Source organism: Plecotus auritus (assembly GCF_963455305.1).
Source record: "Plecotus auritus genome assembly, chromosome: 6".
NCBI classification, from domain to species: domain Eukaryota; kingdom Metazoa; phylum Chordata; class Mammalia; order Chiroptera; family Vespertilionidae; genus Plecotus; species Plecotus auritus.
The window spans coordinates 32,467,401-32,484,220 of NC_137773.1; the positions used below are offsets into that span (position 1 = coordinate 32,467,401).

At 39.4% G+C, this 16,820-nt stretch overlaps 2 protein-coding genes and 1 pseudogene across 13 annotated transcripts in view; 1 reads left to right on the forward strand and 2 right to left on the reverse strand.

The window, feature by feature from the left end:
- FAM13B (family with sequence similarity 13 member B) overlaps window positions 1-10,320 on the forward strand; it is a 74,213-nt gene extending 63,893 nt beyond the window's left edge. For all 8 annotated transcript variants that reach the window (XM_080675981.1, XM_080675976.1, XM_080675974.1 and 5 more), the window contains 4 exons: window positions 4,101-4,184; window positions 4,280-4,443; window positions 6,012-6,113; window positions 7,977-10,320. In XM_080675981.1, the coding sequence (XP_080532107.1) occupies window positions 4,101-4,184; window positions 4,280-4,443; window positions 6,012-6,113; window positions 7,977-8,100 (474 nt within the window). In that variant the 3' untranslated portion in view covers window positions 8,101-10,320. The remainder of the gene's footprint in view (window positions 1-4,100; window positions 4,185-4,279; window positions 4,444-6,011; window positions 6,114-7,976) is intronic.
- Window positions 4,849-5,771, reverse strand: LOC308250788 (elongation factor 1-beta-like; annotated as a pseudogene). Its single transcript has 2 exons — window positions 5,399-5,771; window positions 4,849-5,151 (listed from the first exon to the last, which is right to left on the reverse strand). The product of its transcript is annotated as an elongation factor 1-beta-like (transcript).
- Window positions 6,671-16,820, reverse strand: part of PKD2L2 (polycystin 2 like 2, transient receptor potential cation channel) — a gene marked incomplete at its 5' end in the record, with an annotated part of 39,500 nt that continues 29,350 nt past the window's right edge. For 3 of the 4 annotated variants that reach the window (XM_080675984.1, XM_080675985.1, XM_080675983.1), the window contains 2 exons: window positions 11,387-11,728; window positions 12,168-12,280. In XM_080675984.1, coding sequence (XP_080532110.1) covers window positions 11,632-11,728; window positions 12,168-12,280 — 210 coding nt within the window. In that variant the 3' untranslated portion in view covers window positions 11,387-11,631. Of the gene's footprint in view, window positions 6,757-11,386; window positions 11,729-12,167; window positions 12,281-16,820 lie in introns of those variants that run through there. The other variant, XM_080675982.1, reaches the window with a different exon arrangement.

The following is a 16,820-nucleotide window of genomic DNA, read 5'->3' on the forward strand; positions in this document are numbered from 1 at the left end:
TCTTTGGATTCCTTTTGTTTGGGGTTCTGTGGGCTTCCTGGACTTGTAAGTCTATTTCTTTCACCAGGTGGGGGAAGTTTTCGGTCATTATTTCTTCAAATAGGTTTTCAGTATCTTGCTCTCTCTCTTCTTCTGGCACCCCCATAATTCTGATGTTGGTACGCTTGAAGTTGTCCCAGAGTCTTCTTACATTATCTTCAACTTTTTGGATTTTTTTTTTTGCTTTTTGCTTTTTCGGTTGAGTGTTTTTTGCTTCTTTGTATTTCAATTCTTTGACTTGATTCTTGTGTTCCTCTATTCTGTTTCTGGGTCTCTGTATAATATTTTTTATTTCAGTCAGTGTATGTTTAATTTCTAGTTGGTCCTTTTTCATCTCTTCGAGGGTCTCGTTATATTTATCGGCCTTTTCTAGGATATTCTTAAAAAGTCTTATAACCGTGGTTTTGAATTCTATATCCAGTTGTTTGTTTTCCTCCATTTCTTTCATTTGTGATCTGATTCTTTGACCCCGCATTTTCATTGATTCCCTGAGTTGGTAAGGTAGATATTTGTGCTAGGTTTCCAATATGGCCCAGTGGGTCTGCTTCCCCAGTTAACCTGAGGTGGACACTCTTGGTGCACACCTTTGTGGACTGTGCGTACAGCCTTGTTGTAATTAAGTCTTTATTGTTGTTGGTATCACTGGGAAGAATTGACCTCCGGGCCAGTTGGCTGTAAGGATCAGCTGTGTCTATGCTGGGAGAAGTTCGGTGCTGGAGACAGCCTTATAGGATTAGACTTGCCAAATTGCAATAGCCTCTGTGCTCAGCTTGGATGGGGTGGAGTCTCAGTCTTGGCTTCCTGTCAGCCTTGCCCTTGCGCGCATGTGCGCTTTCAGTCCTCCGCCTTCCCCATATTGACTTGATTTTTAGATTCACTTGTTGATAGATATGTATTTGTTGTTCATAATTTTTATCTTTACCTTTTTCTTCTTCTTCCTCTTCTTAAAGAATACCCTTCAGCATTTCATATAATCGAGGTTTGGTGGTGCTGAACTCCTTTAGCTTTTTCTTGTCTGTGAAGCTCTTTATCTGACCTTCAATTCTAAATGATAGCTTTGCTGGGTAGAGTAATCGTGGTTGTAGGTTCTTGCTATTCATCACTTTGAATATTTCTTGCCACCCCCTTCTGGCCTGCATAGTTTCTGTTGAGAAATCAGCTGACAGTCGTATGGGTACTCCCTTGTATGTAACTAACTGTTTTTCTCTTGCTGCTTTTAAGATTCTCTCTTTGTCTTTTGCCCTTGGCATTTTAATTATGATGTGTCTTGGTGTGGTCCTCTTTGGATTCCTCTTGTTTGGGGTTCTCTGCACTTCCTGGACTTGTAAGTCTATTTCTTTCACCAGGTAGGGGAAGTTTTCTGTCATTATTTCTTCAAAGAGGTTTTCAGTATCTTGCTCTCTCTCTCTCCTTCTGGCACCCCTATAATTCGGATGTTGGTATGCTTGAAGTTGTCCCAGAGGCTCCTTACACTATCTTCATATTTTTGGATTCTTTTTTAATTTGCTTTTCCAGTTGGGTGTTTTTTGCTTCTTCGTATTTCAAATCTTTGACTTGATTCTTGGGATCCTCTGGTCTACTGTTGAATTTCTGTATATTATTCTTTATTTCAGACAGTGTATGCTTAATTTCTGACTGGTCCTTTTCCATTTTTTTGGCATTTTCATTAAGATCCTTGAAGTTCTCACTAAGTTCCTCGGAGGTTTCTGGAACATTCTTGAGTAACCTTATAACTGTGGTTTTGAACTCTGTATCCAGTAGTTTGCTTTCTGTATTTCTTTCATTCATGACATGTTTCTTTGTCTCCGCATTTTGCTGCTTCCCTGTGTTGATGGAGTGGCTTTGTGTGCTAGGTGTCCTGTAGGGCCCATTGGCTCAGCCTCCCCAATCACCTGAGATGGACACTCTTGGTGCACCCCTTTGTGGGCTGTGTGCACAGCCTTGTTGTAGTTAAGCCTTGATTGCTGTTGGTATCACTGGGAGGAATTGACCTCCAGGCCAATTGGCTATGAGGACCCGCTGTATCTGTAATGGAAGAACTGCTGTGCTAGAGACACCCTTATAGGGCAGGACTTGCTTCATTGGGGCTTTGGTGCTCACTGAGTCTGCCTCTTGACTGTTTCACTTACGGATGTGAGGAGTTGCAATCTGGTGTCATCTCACACTGACCACTAGGAACACTGGCTCCTGGATCTCCAAGGAGGTGCAAAGTCAACCACTGCCTGAGGCCATCCAGCAGGAGCTACAGCAAGATCTGCAGATTTCTCCTCTTTGTTTGGGGTTTGGAAGTTTGGAGCTCTCTGACCCAGCTGCAGTTTGTTAGGTTAGGCTGTGAAAGGACAGGCCATTCATATGCAAAGCCGCTGTGCACAGCTTGGGTGGGGTTGAAAATTGGGTGGGGCGGGGTCTTAGGGAGTCACCAGGGCGGAGCAAACAGGGATGGCTGCCAGTCAGCCATCTCCATATCTCAGTGTCTCCGCATCTCAGTGTCCCCGCGTCTCTGCATCCCGGCGTCCCGCATCCCCACGCAGTGACAATGATCCCTGCGAGCACCTCTGCATGAAAGCCACCCTTGCTTTCCGACCTGATGCTAGGAGTCTGGGTCCCCAGAGTCTCACTGGAAACTGGAGTTCAGAGCAGTCGGGAGCTTGTATCTCCCTTCCAATTGAAAAAAACAGTGCACCCAGTTGCCAGCCCAGTTCGCGCGCCTCTGTACCTTTACTTTTCTGTGCCTCTGCACCTATTACCCAGTCTCAGTGCACTTTTTTCTTGCCTTCTAGTTATAGAACTTCTACTCAGCCAGCTTTCCCATGGTTCTGGATGATAGCCATTTTGTCTTTTAGTTGTAGTTTTGGTGTGGTTGTGAGAGGCAGCACGTACAGGTATATACCTTATGCTGCCATCTTGGTTTCTCCTCACAAAAATATATTTTTATTGATTTGAGAGAAATAGGGAGGAGAGATTGAACCATCAATGATGAGAGAGAATCATTGATTGGCTGCTCCCTGCACACACCCCTCTGGGGATCGAGCCTGTAACTTGGAACCATGACCTCCTAGTTTATGCTGCCTGGGCTGAAGCTGTTACTTTTTAATGTTTTTGTTGTTGTTAATCCTTACCTGAGGATATATTTTTTCCATTAATTTAGAGAGAGTGGAAGAGGGGCGTGGGGGGGCGGGGAGAGAGAAACATGGATATAAGAGATACGCACCCATTGGTTGCCTTTTGCATGCTCTGGGGATCAAGCCTGTGACTGAGGTACATGCCCTTGACCAGAATCAAACCTGAGCCCCTTCAGTCCGCAGGCTGATGCTCTAGGCTAGTGGTTGGCAAACAGCGGCTCGCGAGCCACATGCGGCTCGGGAGCCGCGGTTTGCCGCTCCGTTGACTAATGAGTTTGCCAATCACTGCTCTAGGCAGTGAGACATACGGGCTAGGACTAAAGCTGTTACTATTTATTTATTTATTTATTTATTTTTTATTTTTTAAAGCTGTTACTTTTTATAAGAAGTATGAAGTGTTCCTCAGACCAAAATGCTTAACAGCTATTCTTAAAAAGAAAAATTTTTCCAATTAAATTGTCATTCTTTCTTTTATTTAGAATTTTTAAAGTATTTACTTAATGAGCCCTTTTAGAATTATGTATTTGTTTGTTTTAATCCTCACCCACGGATATTTTTTTCCCATTGATTTTTAGAGAGAGTGGAAGAGAGAGGGAAAAACAGAAATATCGATGTGAAAGAAATACATTGACTGGTTGCCTCCCACAGACGCCCTGACCAGGGCCCAAGCTGGGGAGGAAACTGCAACCGAGGTGTGTGCCCTTGACTGGAGCTAACCGGCTAGGGCTAGAATTATTTGTACATAAAATATAATTTATCAGTGTTGTGTACACACAACTAGAAAATACATATAAGCAAGAACATTTTTCTTACTAAGGAATTCCTAAATAATTAATAGCATAAATGATTAGGATTTTGAAAATAAAGTTTAATATTATTAAGTGAAGCCTCATTGAATAAATATTTAAAATTTAATCATTTGTATGTTAATTATTGCAGGGATCTCCATCCACCAAGCGAAGGGGTCAGATGTTACAGCCAATCATAGAAGGAGAAACTGCACATTTTTTTGAAGAAATCAAGGTAATCCTTAAAAAAAATTATTCTCTGATCTCTTTTCTAAAAGAAAAGTTGAAAGGCATGCCTGTTTGATTCTTTGTTTTTGAATATCTTTTTAGGAAGAAGAAGAAGATGGTGTTAGTCTGTCCTCTGAGTTAACTGATATATTGCAAACTGCTGTACAGGCACAGTCTTCATTAGAAAACTCAGAATCTGATGTGGAGGAAAATCAAGAAAAACTGGCTCTGGATCTCCGATTGTCAAGTACTCGAGCAGCATCTATGTATGTCGGCTAGTTTGTTATTTTAGCCTATTGGTATAATAAAACTTATATGACAAGAAATGTAATGTTAAATAATTGAGCACTCGGCAGGAATATAGTACTTAAGAGATACATCCTTTTAAAAAAAATGTGATTTACAAATACATGTTGTCCAGTTCACAATTTTTAAATGAAATATTAGTGTGTTGAAAAATTTAAAAACTAAAATTCTATATTTGCTTCCTAACAAAAGTGCCAGAAACAGCTGATAGTTATTTGTTAAGTTCTCTGTCAGCTTCTTACCTGATATGGTGTCTGACTTTGGTTCTTAGCCCTGGCTTCACTTTAGGATCACCTGGGAGGATTTCTTTTTTTTTTTTAAATCTTTCAAGCTTTTATTTAAAGGGCACTGATTCAGGATGGATTTTAGATCTTGTTGAAAGCAGCCATGTCCATGGACTGCACATAGTCCTCAAAAGCAGTGAACTGCTCCTCCAGCATGTCTGTCCCAATTTTATCATCTTCCACTACACACTGTATTTAAGTTTTTTAATTCCATACCCCACTGGAACCAGTTTATAAGAGCCCCAGATCAAGTTGTCTACTTGAATGCTCCTGACACATTCCTCTAGTTTTGCCATATTTGTCTCATCATCCCAAGGTTTCACATCTAAGAAGGTGGAAGACTTGTCAACAAGTGCAGGTTTTTTGCCTTTTTCTTTAAAAAAAAAATATATATTTTATTGATTTTTTACAGAGAGGAAGGGAGAGGGATAGAGAGTTAGAAACATCGATGAGAGAGAAACATCGATGAGAGAGAAACATCGATCAGCTGCCTCCTGCACACCCCCTACTGGGGATGTGCCCGCAACCAAGGTACATGCCCTTGACTGGAATCGAACCTGGAACCCTTGAGTCCGCAGGCCAAGGCTCTATCCATTGAGCCAAACCGGTTAGGGCTGCCTTTCTTTAATACTGTGTAAGGCGTTCTTCTCTTAGCCTCTTTGCTTCTTTGCTTTCCTCCTCATCAGATCCAAAGAGATCAATGTCATCATCATTGTCTTTACTATTAGTAGCTCCACTCCTGTGGTGTCTTCCACATTAGCAGGGCCTTCCTTGTCCAAAGCTTTCTTCACTACGGGCAGGCTGGCCTACTCCTTTTTGTAAGACTTGATGTGATTGTACCAATGAAGGGCATGGTACAGGTTGGCAGGTGGTGGGCCGGAGACTGCTTCAAATATAGCCACGTCTGCTTGTGATGGCACATACCCCTCGATTTAGCTCTTGTCCTCCAGGTAGTTGTTGAGCACCTGGAGGCTGAAAGGGCTTTTCAGGTCTCCAAAGCCCATGGTGGTGGCTGACCCGGGAGCTGGGCCTCGGGCTATCGCTAGCGAGCACTAGGAAGAAAGGGCAGGATTTTTTTTTTTTTTTTTTTTTTTTTTTTTTTTTTTTAAGTATTCCTACAGAGCCCTACTGGCAACTATTCTGATTTAGTTGGTCTGGGATGAAGCCAGGGTTCAAACCACTGTTGAGAACATAAGAATCAACAGTGCCCTTTTAGTAATGTTTTCTTCCTATTTCAATTTTAGGCCTGAATTACTGGAACAACTTTGGAAAGCCAGAGCTGAAAAAAAGAAACTACGTAAAACATTACGGGAATTTGAAGAAGCATTTTATCAACAAAACGGAAGGTTTGTTGAGCATCACAAAATTGAGCCTTTTTAAACTCACAAGTGCTCACATGTTAAATATAGAGGATCAGAAATAAATTGTGCATATAAGGATATTAGCATTGACAATAAAAGTAAGAAACCTTTTTTTTTATACATTGAAGCCCTAAAAACATTTTTTTATACATTAATGGCAAGAAAATGTCAGAGGGCCCTAGCTGGTTTGGCTCAGTGGATAGAGCGTCAGCCTGTGGAGGGTCCTGGGTTCAATTCCAGTCAAGAGCACAGGCCCGGGTTGCGGGCTTGATCCCCAGTGGGGGTTATGCAGGAGGCAGCTGATCAATGATTCTCCTTCTCCCTTTCTCTCTGAAACCAGTAAAAATATATATTTAAAAAAAAGTCCGAGCTGGAGTAAACAACATCTGATAAAATATCCTAATGTCCTAGAGAGGCTTGGTTGAGTGTCAATTTTTTGTTCTTTTATACTACACTCTCACCCTTCGGAAGTGTTTGTGAAACAAGATGTATTAGAAAGGATCTCATAACATGAGTGGCGTCTTCAGTGGGTTTGGATTCTTACACTGAGACCATTGCTGCTTAGGTTGCATGTTCATTCCAGGCTGCCCATTTCCAAGGTTGTCACAGGGTGGCAGTCATGTGGCTCCTGTAATACAATATGACCGTTAGCTTTATCTAACTGTATAATGTGCAGTTGACTCAGTGAGACTCTTTTTCGAGTAAGAAAAATACATCCTAATTCAAATGGTAGCCAGATATGAGGGCTATCTCAGGTCTCAGAAAAGTTTTACCATGTAACGGTGGTCTTACCAGCTAATGGGTATATTACAAATTCTAAAATGTGTTTACTTTAAATAATTTGAGAGTTCTCTGTATAGGTTAGCAAAAATAGTTTTAAAAAAATCTCAAGTACAAGAATGAATTTTCCAAGTACCTTTTCATTCTTCGTCTTATTGGAAGTAAACTTTGCTTATAATTATTATACCTAGTGCTTTACCTAGTGATTAAACTGGATTGTATTGGGTCATTAATAACTAGAGACAGGGTCCCTCGGCCTGGCCTGCGAGATCGGGCCAAAACCGGCTCTCTGATATCTCCCGAGGGGTCCCGGATTGTGAGAGGGTCAGGCCAGGCCAGGCCGAGGGACCCCACCGGTGCACAATCGAAGCTGGGGAGGGCGTGGGAGGTTGGCCAGCTGGGGAGGGACCGCGGGAGGGCTCCAGGGTGTGTCCAGCCCATCTTGCTCGGCCAGACCCCAGCAGCAAGCTAACCTATTGGTTGGAGCATCTGCCCCTTGGTGGTCAGTGCACGTCATAGCAAACAGTTGAGTGGCCTTAGCATATCATTAGCATATTACGCTTTGATTGGTTGAACGGATGACCAGACACTTAGCATATTAGGTTTTTATTATATAGGATATAAAGTTAGGAAACTGCTTATTTGCTACTGTAAGTAAGATGTTTTGCTTTTACATCTCAATTCACTGAAGCCAGAGCTATGTCTGAAATGATTCATTGTAGCCCTTTGACACTTAATATGTACACTCACAGACCTGACAGAGATTAGCAGTGTATGTCTTATTAAAATATTACCTATAAAAAATAAAAAGATTACCTCTAGTTATTTACAGTGATCACTGATAAGTATAGTATCACTTAATCTATCAATAGAAAAATCCATAAAAAATAGAAGTATTTCAGGAATGTTCCTTGGGGACAGGGGAATTAATACAATAATATATTTTCCTTACAGAGCAATTTTTTGTTTGAATTTATATTTGGTAACATTGTTTCACATTAGGATAACTCTGGAACTTTATTTTCCAGATGATCTCTAGAATATTACACGTTTTATTTTCTCCCCTAGGAATGCCCAGAAAGAGGATCGTGTTCCAGTACTTGAGGAGTACAGGGAGTACAAGAAAATTAAAGCCAAGCTTAGGCTTCTTGAAGTTCTTATCAGCAAGCAAGATTCTTCAAAATCCATATAAAAATGCTTGAAACATCATAAAATCAGTTGTATTCCCTAAAACTATCATCGTGTGTACTTGGCTGGTACTTGAGTTCTTTTTGTCAGGCACTCAGAGTCTCATTTTGTAATTTGGTTGTGGTGTCACTAGAGAAATGATGGGGGTAGGGTAAGTAGACCCTCTCTAGGGAGCACAATGTTCCATATTAACCACAGACTGTCCGCTCCACCTTTACCAAACATCCCGTTTCTTCATTGTTTTGTACTACAGATACATCCTATTAGTAAAAGATTGGTATTTTATCCTTTCAACCTCAAGGACTTTGGAAGTACAGGCATTTTGTTACTACCAACTTTATTGTTTTTTTCATTACTGAAGAAAAGAGGAAAATCTTCACATTGAATTCTTTTGGTTGCCTTTTACTTACAGAATGACAGAAAATTTGAAAGAAAAGCATATAAGCATATAAATGTGCACATATGCTCTATGTTCTATGTTTTCTTCGAAAACTAAAATCAACTGAAATTTCAAGTCCTACTGTGGAACATATTGCTGTTTAATTCCCAAAGTAACACTTTTTCACAGGTAGTATGTTAACAAAATTTTGCAATTCAGTGGTCACACAGCTCCTGGATCAAGATAAGAGAGGTTAGACCAAAAAGTGACCTTGCTTATTCATATAGTGAAAACACACACAACTGAATCATACCACATGAGACTTAAATTACTGTTTGTTTTCTCAGCTACTGTTCATCAACTGGTGATGATGTGATTTGTCTGGATCAGATCCTCCATTTTTTCTCCCCACCGACCTCCAGATAATATGAGTAAAGAGCCATGTCAGTATGTAGGAACTCTGATGGTACTCAGATTTGTGTGTCCAATTAAATGAGCCTAAATTGGCAAAAGAATCATCATGCCTGAAGTAAATCTATTCTTAACAAGGGCTATACCACTACATTTTTACATGTACCTTTAGGAGGTTGCATCCTTTTTTTTTCTCTTAATCAGCAAAATCCATAAAGAAAACATCTTTTTAAAGGGACCACTTTTTGCTCAGGTTGTTGAAAGCGCTGGTCACAAGATGTGTAGTGGTATGCCCCTTGTAACATACTCTAAGCATATCTTGTTTTCCTTGTCTTTGCATGGCTTTTTCTTTGGGTACTCACGAGGTATCATTCTGCTAATCATTTTCAAAGAATGGTGACTTTATTTGTGCTAACAATGTAACAGTCATTAATAGCATCTTCCGGTCAGGCTCAATCTAAGTGTTCTTTTTTTTCTGGTGCTTTTTTGGAATGATGAGTGTCTCACTTTGATTGTGCCCATGTTTTGCATGTAATGACTTATGCTTGGTTTTCTTAACTAGTTAATATTAACAATTTGTTCCATACAAAAATGGACTTTTGCAACACCCTTTAATAAGATGAGGGAAGCATGGACCTCAGTCTTCTGGCACTATTGCATAGTAAGCCCATGAAGTAGCTTGATAATAAGTAGCATTTCTAGTGCTTCATATTTCACCTGTGTGTGCAATGCCTTTTTTGCAGGGAGGGAATATTCATTGGTAGTGAACATGTAGTTAAAGGAGTACAGCACTAAATCCTGCCCTTTGCATGTCCTTTCCTTTTGATACAGCTAGGTTATTCATTCATAATGTATACCTAGAAAAGTGAAATTGAGAATGCCAAAAGATCCCTTTGATTTGAATCCATCATGCAGTGTGCATTTAGTTAATTTCTATCACTCCCCAGACAGGAGTATATCCAAACATCTAATTTAATGTGCACTGTATATTTTATATGAATGTTTTATTTTATATACCACATGCAAAAATGTCCATATACACTATTTAAATGTTTTAAATAATATATTCCTTCTTTGTAATGCTAAATCTATATGAGTACCATATTTTTATAAGTCAGTGGCCTGACTGGTTTCATTTTAAAATTAACAGCTGCTTCATGATATTGGTTATTCACTGTTATTGTTTGGCTGTGAATAGAGTAGATAAAAGTGGCATGGCAGCACTTATGCTGTGTGACAATATTGTGTGTCATAGTTGAGCTGTAGGTGGTAGAATAAGGCAGTTTGTGATAGTTTTACTTTGGCATAAGTTAAAACTGTATATCTATATATAAACAGTATATAGATATATACATGACTACCCGTATAATTGCATTGCTGTGTCTGGCACTTCATTGTATAGACTTTTGTAATAAAAGAACTTTGATGTTCTAAGTCATTGTAAATGTTGTTTGCTTCCCCCACCCCACCCCCACCAGATGTTGAAAAGTGAAAAAGAGAGACCTCAAGTGTTCCCTTGTCTTAATGTTCTGAGGCTTTGAATTACCCTAACCTGGGATCATATGGGGGGACAACAGGGTTAGTAAACTATCTGGTTGGCTACAGCTCTGGGAAGTGGTAAAACAGGGAAAGGCCATGTTGTTGATTCCCTTGTGGGAATGTAGGGAGAAGATGCAGAGAGAATAGTCAGCATTTCTTGTTGCAGTGAATTATCCTATTAAGAAAACGTGGTGAGCTTGGCCCGAAGAATGTGGGTAGATTTAAAATGTCCTTTATTCAGATTTTAAAGTCCAGGGACTATCGAGCAGCGATGTGGAAGTTGAGTACTATGGTCAAATGCTGTTGCTTGGGCTAAGAGAACAAAAGGTTTTTCTAGGAGGGTTTATGTAACCTAAAAAAATTAGAAGAGTTTCCTTCTAATTTCCAAAATGCCAGCCACACATAACTTTCCAACCATCCAAACAGGGATTTGGGAGTACCCTCATTTACACTTTTCAAAAATGACTTTTTATAAGCCTATACTCCTACTTTGCTCTTTATTTTTTAAAGTGTATTTTTCTTTTTAAAGTAGTTGAGGAAGCACTTTTGGGAAACTTTAGATGTCACTATAGAAACTGTTTAGATGAGTTTTTAGTTTGAAGGTATTAGTGAAATTTCTGTAGGTGGTTAGAAAGTTTATTCTTTAACACTTTAGCTTTTTATAGGAGACTTCAAATTGGGAAGAATGGAGATGAGAGATTATTTTACTTGAGCCATTGTGTGATAGCTTTGCAGAGAGTACTATGTGTTTATTATCTGGTTAGAGGAAATTGGAACATGGTACATGATGAGAGCACCAGCAGTTCTTACTAGTTGTGGAACATTGAGAAACCATCTTTACCTACTTACTGAGCTATTAATTAGAGACCTGCACCATAAACTGTAAGCAGCATTATTTGTACTTCTCCCTTCACATTCATAGAATGTAATAACATTATAAAATCCTCTGTGTGAACCAGTGTATATATACTTTGGAGGCATGTTGTAATATACATGATTATACAGTGGGTCCCACCCAGGGGCACTTAAGTCCCTGAAATCATTTGATGATTATCATTGACTCTGGCAATCTTTTGATGATAGGTGGTTTAGTGCTTTTAAAGTATATCGGAAATGGGGACAAGTTTAGGAAATAATTCAATACAGAAACGAATCTTTGTTAGAAATGTACAATGATTGCATCACAGATTCTCACCTCCACTTGTCTCAGTAGGATAGAGCTGAAACCTTTCTCATCACTCGGTTTAGTTTTAAACTGATGTAGTGTAATTCTTTCTCCAGCTCCACGGCATATAAAAAGAGGCTATGAGATAATTTAGAAGGAAGTAGAGAATGAATCAGTAACACACTTTTGTGCATAAAGAGATAGGTTATTAGTGCCTATTGTAAAGTGCTTTGAGTGGAAAGGGATTATTTAAACTAAAACATGCTTGGTATGGTCAGTTATGCATCTAATCTAAAGCTGTGTGGAGAATGAACAGTATCTGCTACACATATCAAGTATAAATGGCAGTTCCTTTTTAGAGATGCAAGGATAAAAGCAGTTGGTCTCACTCTTACATTTAAACAAGTGAAGCCTTGTGCTTTCTGTTTAACTTTAAAATTCGGTAAAAGAAATTGGGGGAAAAAGTGACATCTTAGCAGAATAGCTTTTGGGTTTGGGAAAGTAATGTGTGTAACTTATGTCCCCAACCCCCATGTCATGATAATCCCATCGTACCCTGGTGAGAACAAATACTTACTCTCTAAATTCTTGTTGAGTGACAGGCTGGTAGTCATCTTGAATTTCTGTAGAATAATACTTTTTCTCAAGCCTCTCTTTCCATTTTTTCATCTGCTCTGCACTTTGAATCTCCTGTCAAGTTAGAGGAAAAGCCTAGTTTGCAATCTTTTAAGTTTTTCTCTATTTCAAGTCTTTGTCTTACAATCATCACAGGGTTGAGGTTTGAGCCCCACTGCCTTTTTTTTTTTTTTTTTTTAATGTATTTTATTGATTTTTTACAGAGAGGAAGGGAGAGGGATAGAGAGTTAGAAACATCGATGAGAGAGAAACATTGATCAGCTGCCTCCTGCACACCTCCTACTGGGGATGTGCCCGCAACCAAGGTACATGCCCTTGACCGGAATCAAACCTGGGACCCTTCAGTCCGCAGGCTGACGCTCTGTCCACTGAGCCAAACCGGTTTCGGCCCCACTGCCTTTTAACCTTGGCAGTTTTTAGTACTGTGCATTAGCAGAGTCACTTCAGAGGACCTGGTGTTAGAACTGTTGATAGAGTTGGGGAATTTTTAAATTAAAATTAACAGCTTATTCTCATTTCATTGCCTCTTCCTCACTGCATCTCCAGCTCATTTTTTTCATGATTTTCTTCATTCTTCACTTGGCCAAAGCTGAGATATTTTTGTACCTCTGTTCTTGCAACTATACTTCAAAGTATATCTGTGTGTATTTGCCTGCACAGCTGCTTCTCAGCCACATCCCTGCAGTCTTACATAACCATCCCAATCCCCTCTTCATAATTATTGCATCAATTTGTGCACTCCAATCTGTCTAATAGTTCCTCGTACCAGCAAATTCTTATTGCTACATCCTCTGATTCTAAGGAGTTCCTCCTGTGCTTTGTCCTCACTACCACCCACTTTCCTTTAGTGTGCAAATACCTTTTCCCAAACTTTGGAAAAACTGCCTTGTACATTGTGGAAAATAAGGACAGCTCTAGAAAAAGAGGGAAAGAGGAAAATGCATTTAGATGTGACTCAAATACTTGTCAGTAAATGAGTATGATATTGCCCCGATCCAGCAATACCACTAAGTAGCAAAGTGGATTCCTGTTACAAGGGTTCTTGATTACCTTCCTCAGGATGATGACGCCAATGTACGTTTATGCACTGTTCACCTGATAAATGTGTGCTGTTCTGGTTAGAGAAACTTATCAGATAGTATTTGAAGTAGGAAAGAATTGCTTTTAATCTTTCTAGTTTTATTTTGGCCACATTACAGCACCCACATTTTGACATATTTACTAAATGCTTTTGATGTGTTGTTTAAAAAGTGGTAGGCCCCATAACTATTTCTAAATGACCAGGCCTATAATAATGTGGAAACATTAGTAATATGGGTTGAATAGACTATGCCTGATAAACTTGACTCATCTTTCAAAAAACCCATCTCAACCATCCCTTTTTTCCATGAAGCCTTCCTTGACAGTCATAGGAAAATCAAAGGCAGAGCAGCAACTCATTGGGGACATTTCCTCCAAGTTCCTAGGTTTTGGTCATCCCACCTCTTCCCTGTAAGTGGTAGCTGCCCTTTATAGTTGTTTCTGGATTAATTTGGTACTCCACATTAGTTCTTATAGTCATCCTAAAAGCTCAGAAATGAATTCTCTGTAGTAAACCTTCTTTTGAACTACCTAGTGTGTTTCTATTTTTCTGATTGGATCCTAACTGATGAGTACTCGGTGGCAGGGGAGGGCCAAAGGAACAAACTGATAAACAGCATGTTTCCATCAAGGGACACAACAATTAAGAATTTGAGCCTTCCACCTGGCCATTTGGAATCCTTTAGGCCAGTGGTTCTCAACCTTTCTAATGCCGCGACCCTTTAATACAGTTCCTCATGTTGTGGTGACCCCCAACCATAAAATTATTTTCGTTGCTACTTCTTAACTGTAATTTTGCTACTGTTATGAATCGTAATGTAAATATCTGTGTTTTCCGATGGTCTTAGGCGACCCTGCTAGCGGTTCTCAACTGCGACCCACAGGTTGAGAACCACTGCTGTAGAGCCTAAGACCATCGGAAAACTCAGATATTTACATTACGATTCATTAACAGTAGCAAAATTACAGTTAAGAAGTAGCAATGAAAATAATTTTACGGTTGGGGGGTCACCACAACATGAGGAACTGTATTAAAGGGTCGCGGCATTAGAAAGGTTGAGAACCACTGCTTTAGGCAAAGATTCAACTGACTTTGGTGATTGATCCTAATTATCAAGAGGAAATTTGTTGCAATTACAAAATGAGTGCAGAGAGGGCTATACTTGGAGCCTAGGAATTCTTGAGTGGACAGGTGCTTTCAATACTTACATGTCCCAAAATAAGCTTTGTAGTTTAAACATATTTTTAAGGGATTTTGATTTGAATAAAAAAGGCCTTAAAGTCACTCACAGGATGGATATAATTACAATTGGGACTTTGCTTCTCCCTTTTGGGGGAGAGGATAAGAGTACCTTTATTTGTATAAAGGATAGTTTCATCTTATTAGATGGAAGCTTGAAGTATTTACTGTTGTTTTATGGAAATTCAAATGTGTGTACTAAACAGCCATTAGGATGAACTGCGCCCCACTATTTAGGTAAAGTTGCCCAACTAAAAATTTAATCCTCATACTATTCTCTGTGATGCTGTGTCTCAGGCTTTGAAACTCATTCCCAGACTTGCTACTAGCACTTTTTGGCATACCCAGAACAAGACTCCCACACTCCCTCGGAGTGGGCTGGGGGTGTGGTTAGAGGTCTGAGCAACACCTATGCAGGGCCCTTCTCTATGATAGCAGGTTCTGATAACCCCACCTTTGTATCTTCACCCTGGAGTGGCAGCATCATCCTACAGTGATTATTTATGTTTTGCCTCAGTGTTTTTACCTTTTCTGTCTTCCAATACATCCTTAACCAAATTCCCTGTGGTAAATTTTCTGTATTTGAAATATATAATGTGATTTCCATTTTCCTGACTAGGTTCTGACTGATACATTAGTAAGTATATATTTTCATTTTTTTCAAATGAATTTTTGTGTCTTTAAGGACTGTTTAAAATTTTGCCTTCTTTTGGTTTTAAACACTTTTTAGTAATTCCTTGTCATTTTCTACATTGTTGCTTTTATAAATGAAGTGTTCTATTAAATTTTTTAACAAACTACTTGATATTTACATATATAACATGGTTGTATGTATGTGAATCATTTTTCCTACTACTTTATGGAATTTGTTATAAATTTTCAGTTCATTTGTATACCTAGAAAATCACAGAGGTAATTTTTATACTTCTAATTTATTTCTTAATTGTTTTGGCTGATCCCTCCAATACCTCTTTGTCTTGTTTCTGATAGGTCCAGTGTTTCTCCCAGTTAAGCAAAGTGCTAGATTAGGGGTGAATAAATACGTTTTTATTATATCAAGGAAGTATCCATCGCTTCCTATTTTGCTTTATTTTCCCCCTCAAGATTGAATGTTGAAACTTTATCAAATATCCAACATCTATGGAAAATGATCATGTAATTTTCCTTTTAGAGTCTATTAATAGAATGAATTATTACCCAATTTTGAAACATCATTCCATCTTAGAATAAATTCTATCGAAATCATCTGTATATATAAAAGCCTAAGCAACTGTTCGACCGTTGGACCGATAGCTATGATGCACACTGACCACCAGGGGGCGGACGCTCAATGCACAGGCATGGAAACATGGAATAGACTGATGAATCTCAGAGAGAATGGGGGAGGGGGAGGGCAGGAAGAGATTAACCAAAGATCTTATATGCATACTAGAGGCCTGGTGCACGTATTTGTGCACCAGTGGAGTCCCTGTGGGGATCGGGCCGAAACTGGCAGTCTGACATCCCCTGACGGGTCCTGGATTGCGAGAGGGTGCAGGCCAGACCAAGGGACCCCCACTGGTGCACGAATGCGCTAGTGATACATAATTTTGTTCTGTTAGATTGTTTGCTAATATGTTATTTAGGATTTTTGCTTCCAGATTTATGTGATAAATCTTACTATTTATTTATTTTTGGTATGATCTTTGCCAGATTTTAGAATCACTATATAATCACTTTGTAAAAATAATTTGGATGTTTTCCATTTGCTCTGGAGCAACTTAAATAGTTTTGAAATTACTTGTTCCATATAAAACCTGGTAAAATACACCCTGGTTGGTTCAGCGTTGTCCCATGCCTCAAGAGTTTGCCAGTTCAATTCTTGGTCAGGGCACATACCCAGGTTTCAGGCTTGATTCTCATTGGGGGTCAGGCAGAGGCAGCCAATTGATGTTCTGCTCTTTTTAAAAATATACATTTTTATTGATTTCAGATAGGAAAGGAGAGGGAGAGAGAACCGTCAATGATGAGAGAGAATCATCGATTGGTTGGCTACTGCACGCCTTCTACTGGGAATGAGCCTGCAACCCAGGCATGTACCCTGACCGAGAATCCACCTGTGACCTAGCTCATGGGTTGATGCTCAACTACTGAGCCACATCAGCTGGGCAACGATGTTCTGTTCTTCGATGTTTCTCTCCCTTCTTTCTCTAAAAATCAGTTTTTAAAAATCTGGTAAATTTTCCTTGTGAAACCAACTGGGCCTGATTTCTTTTGAAGGTAGCTCTTTGATGA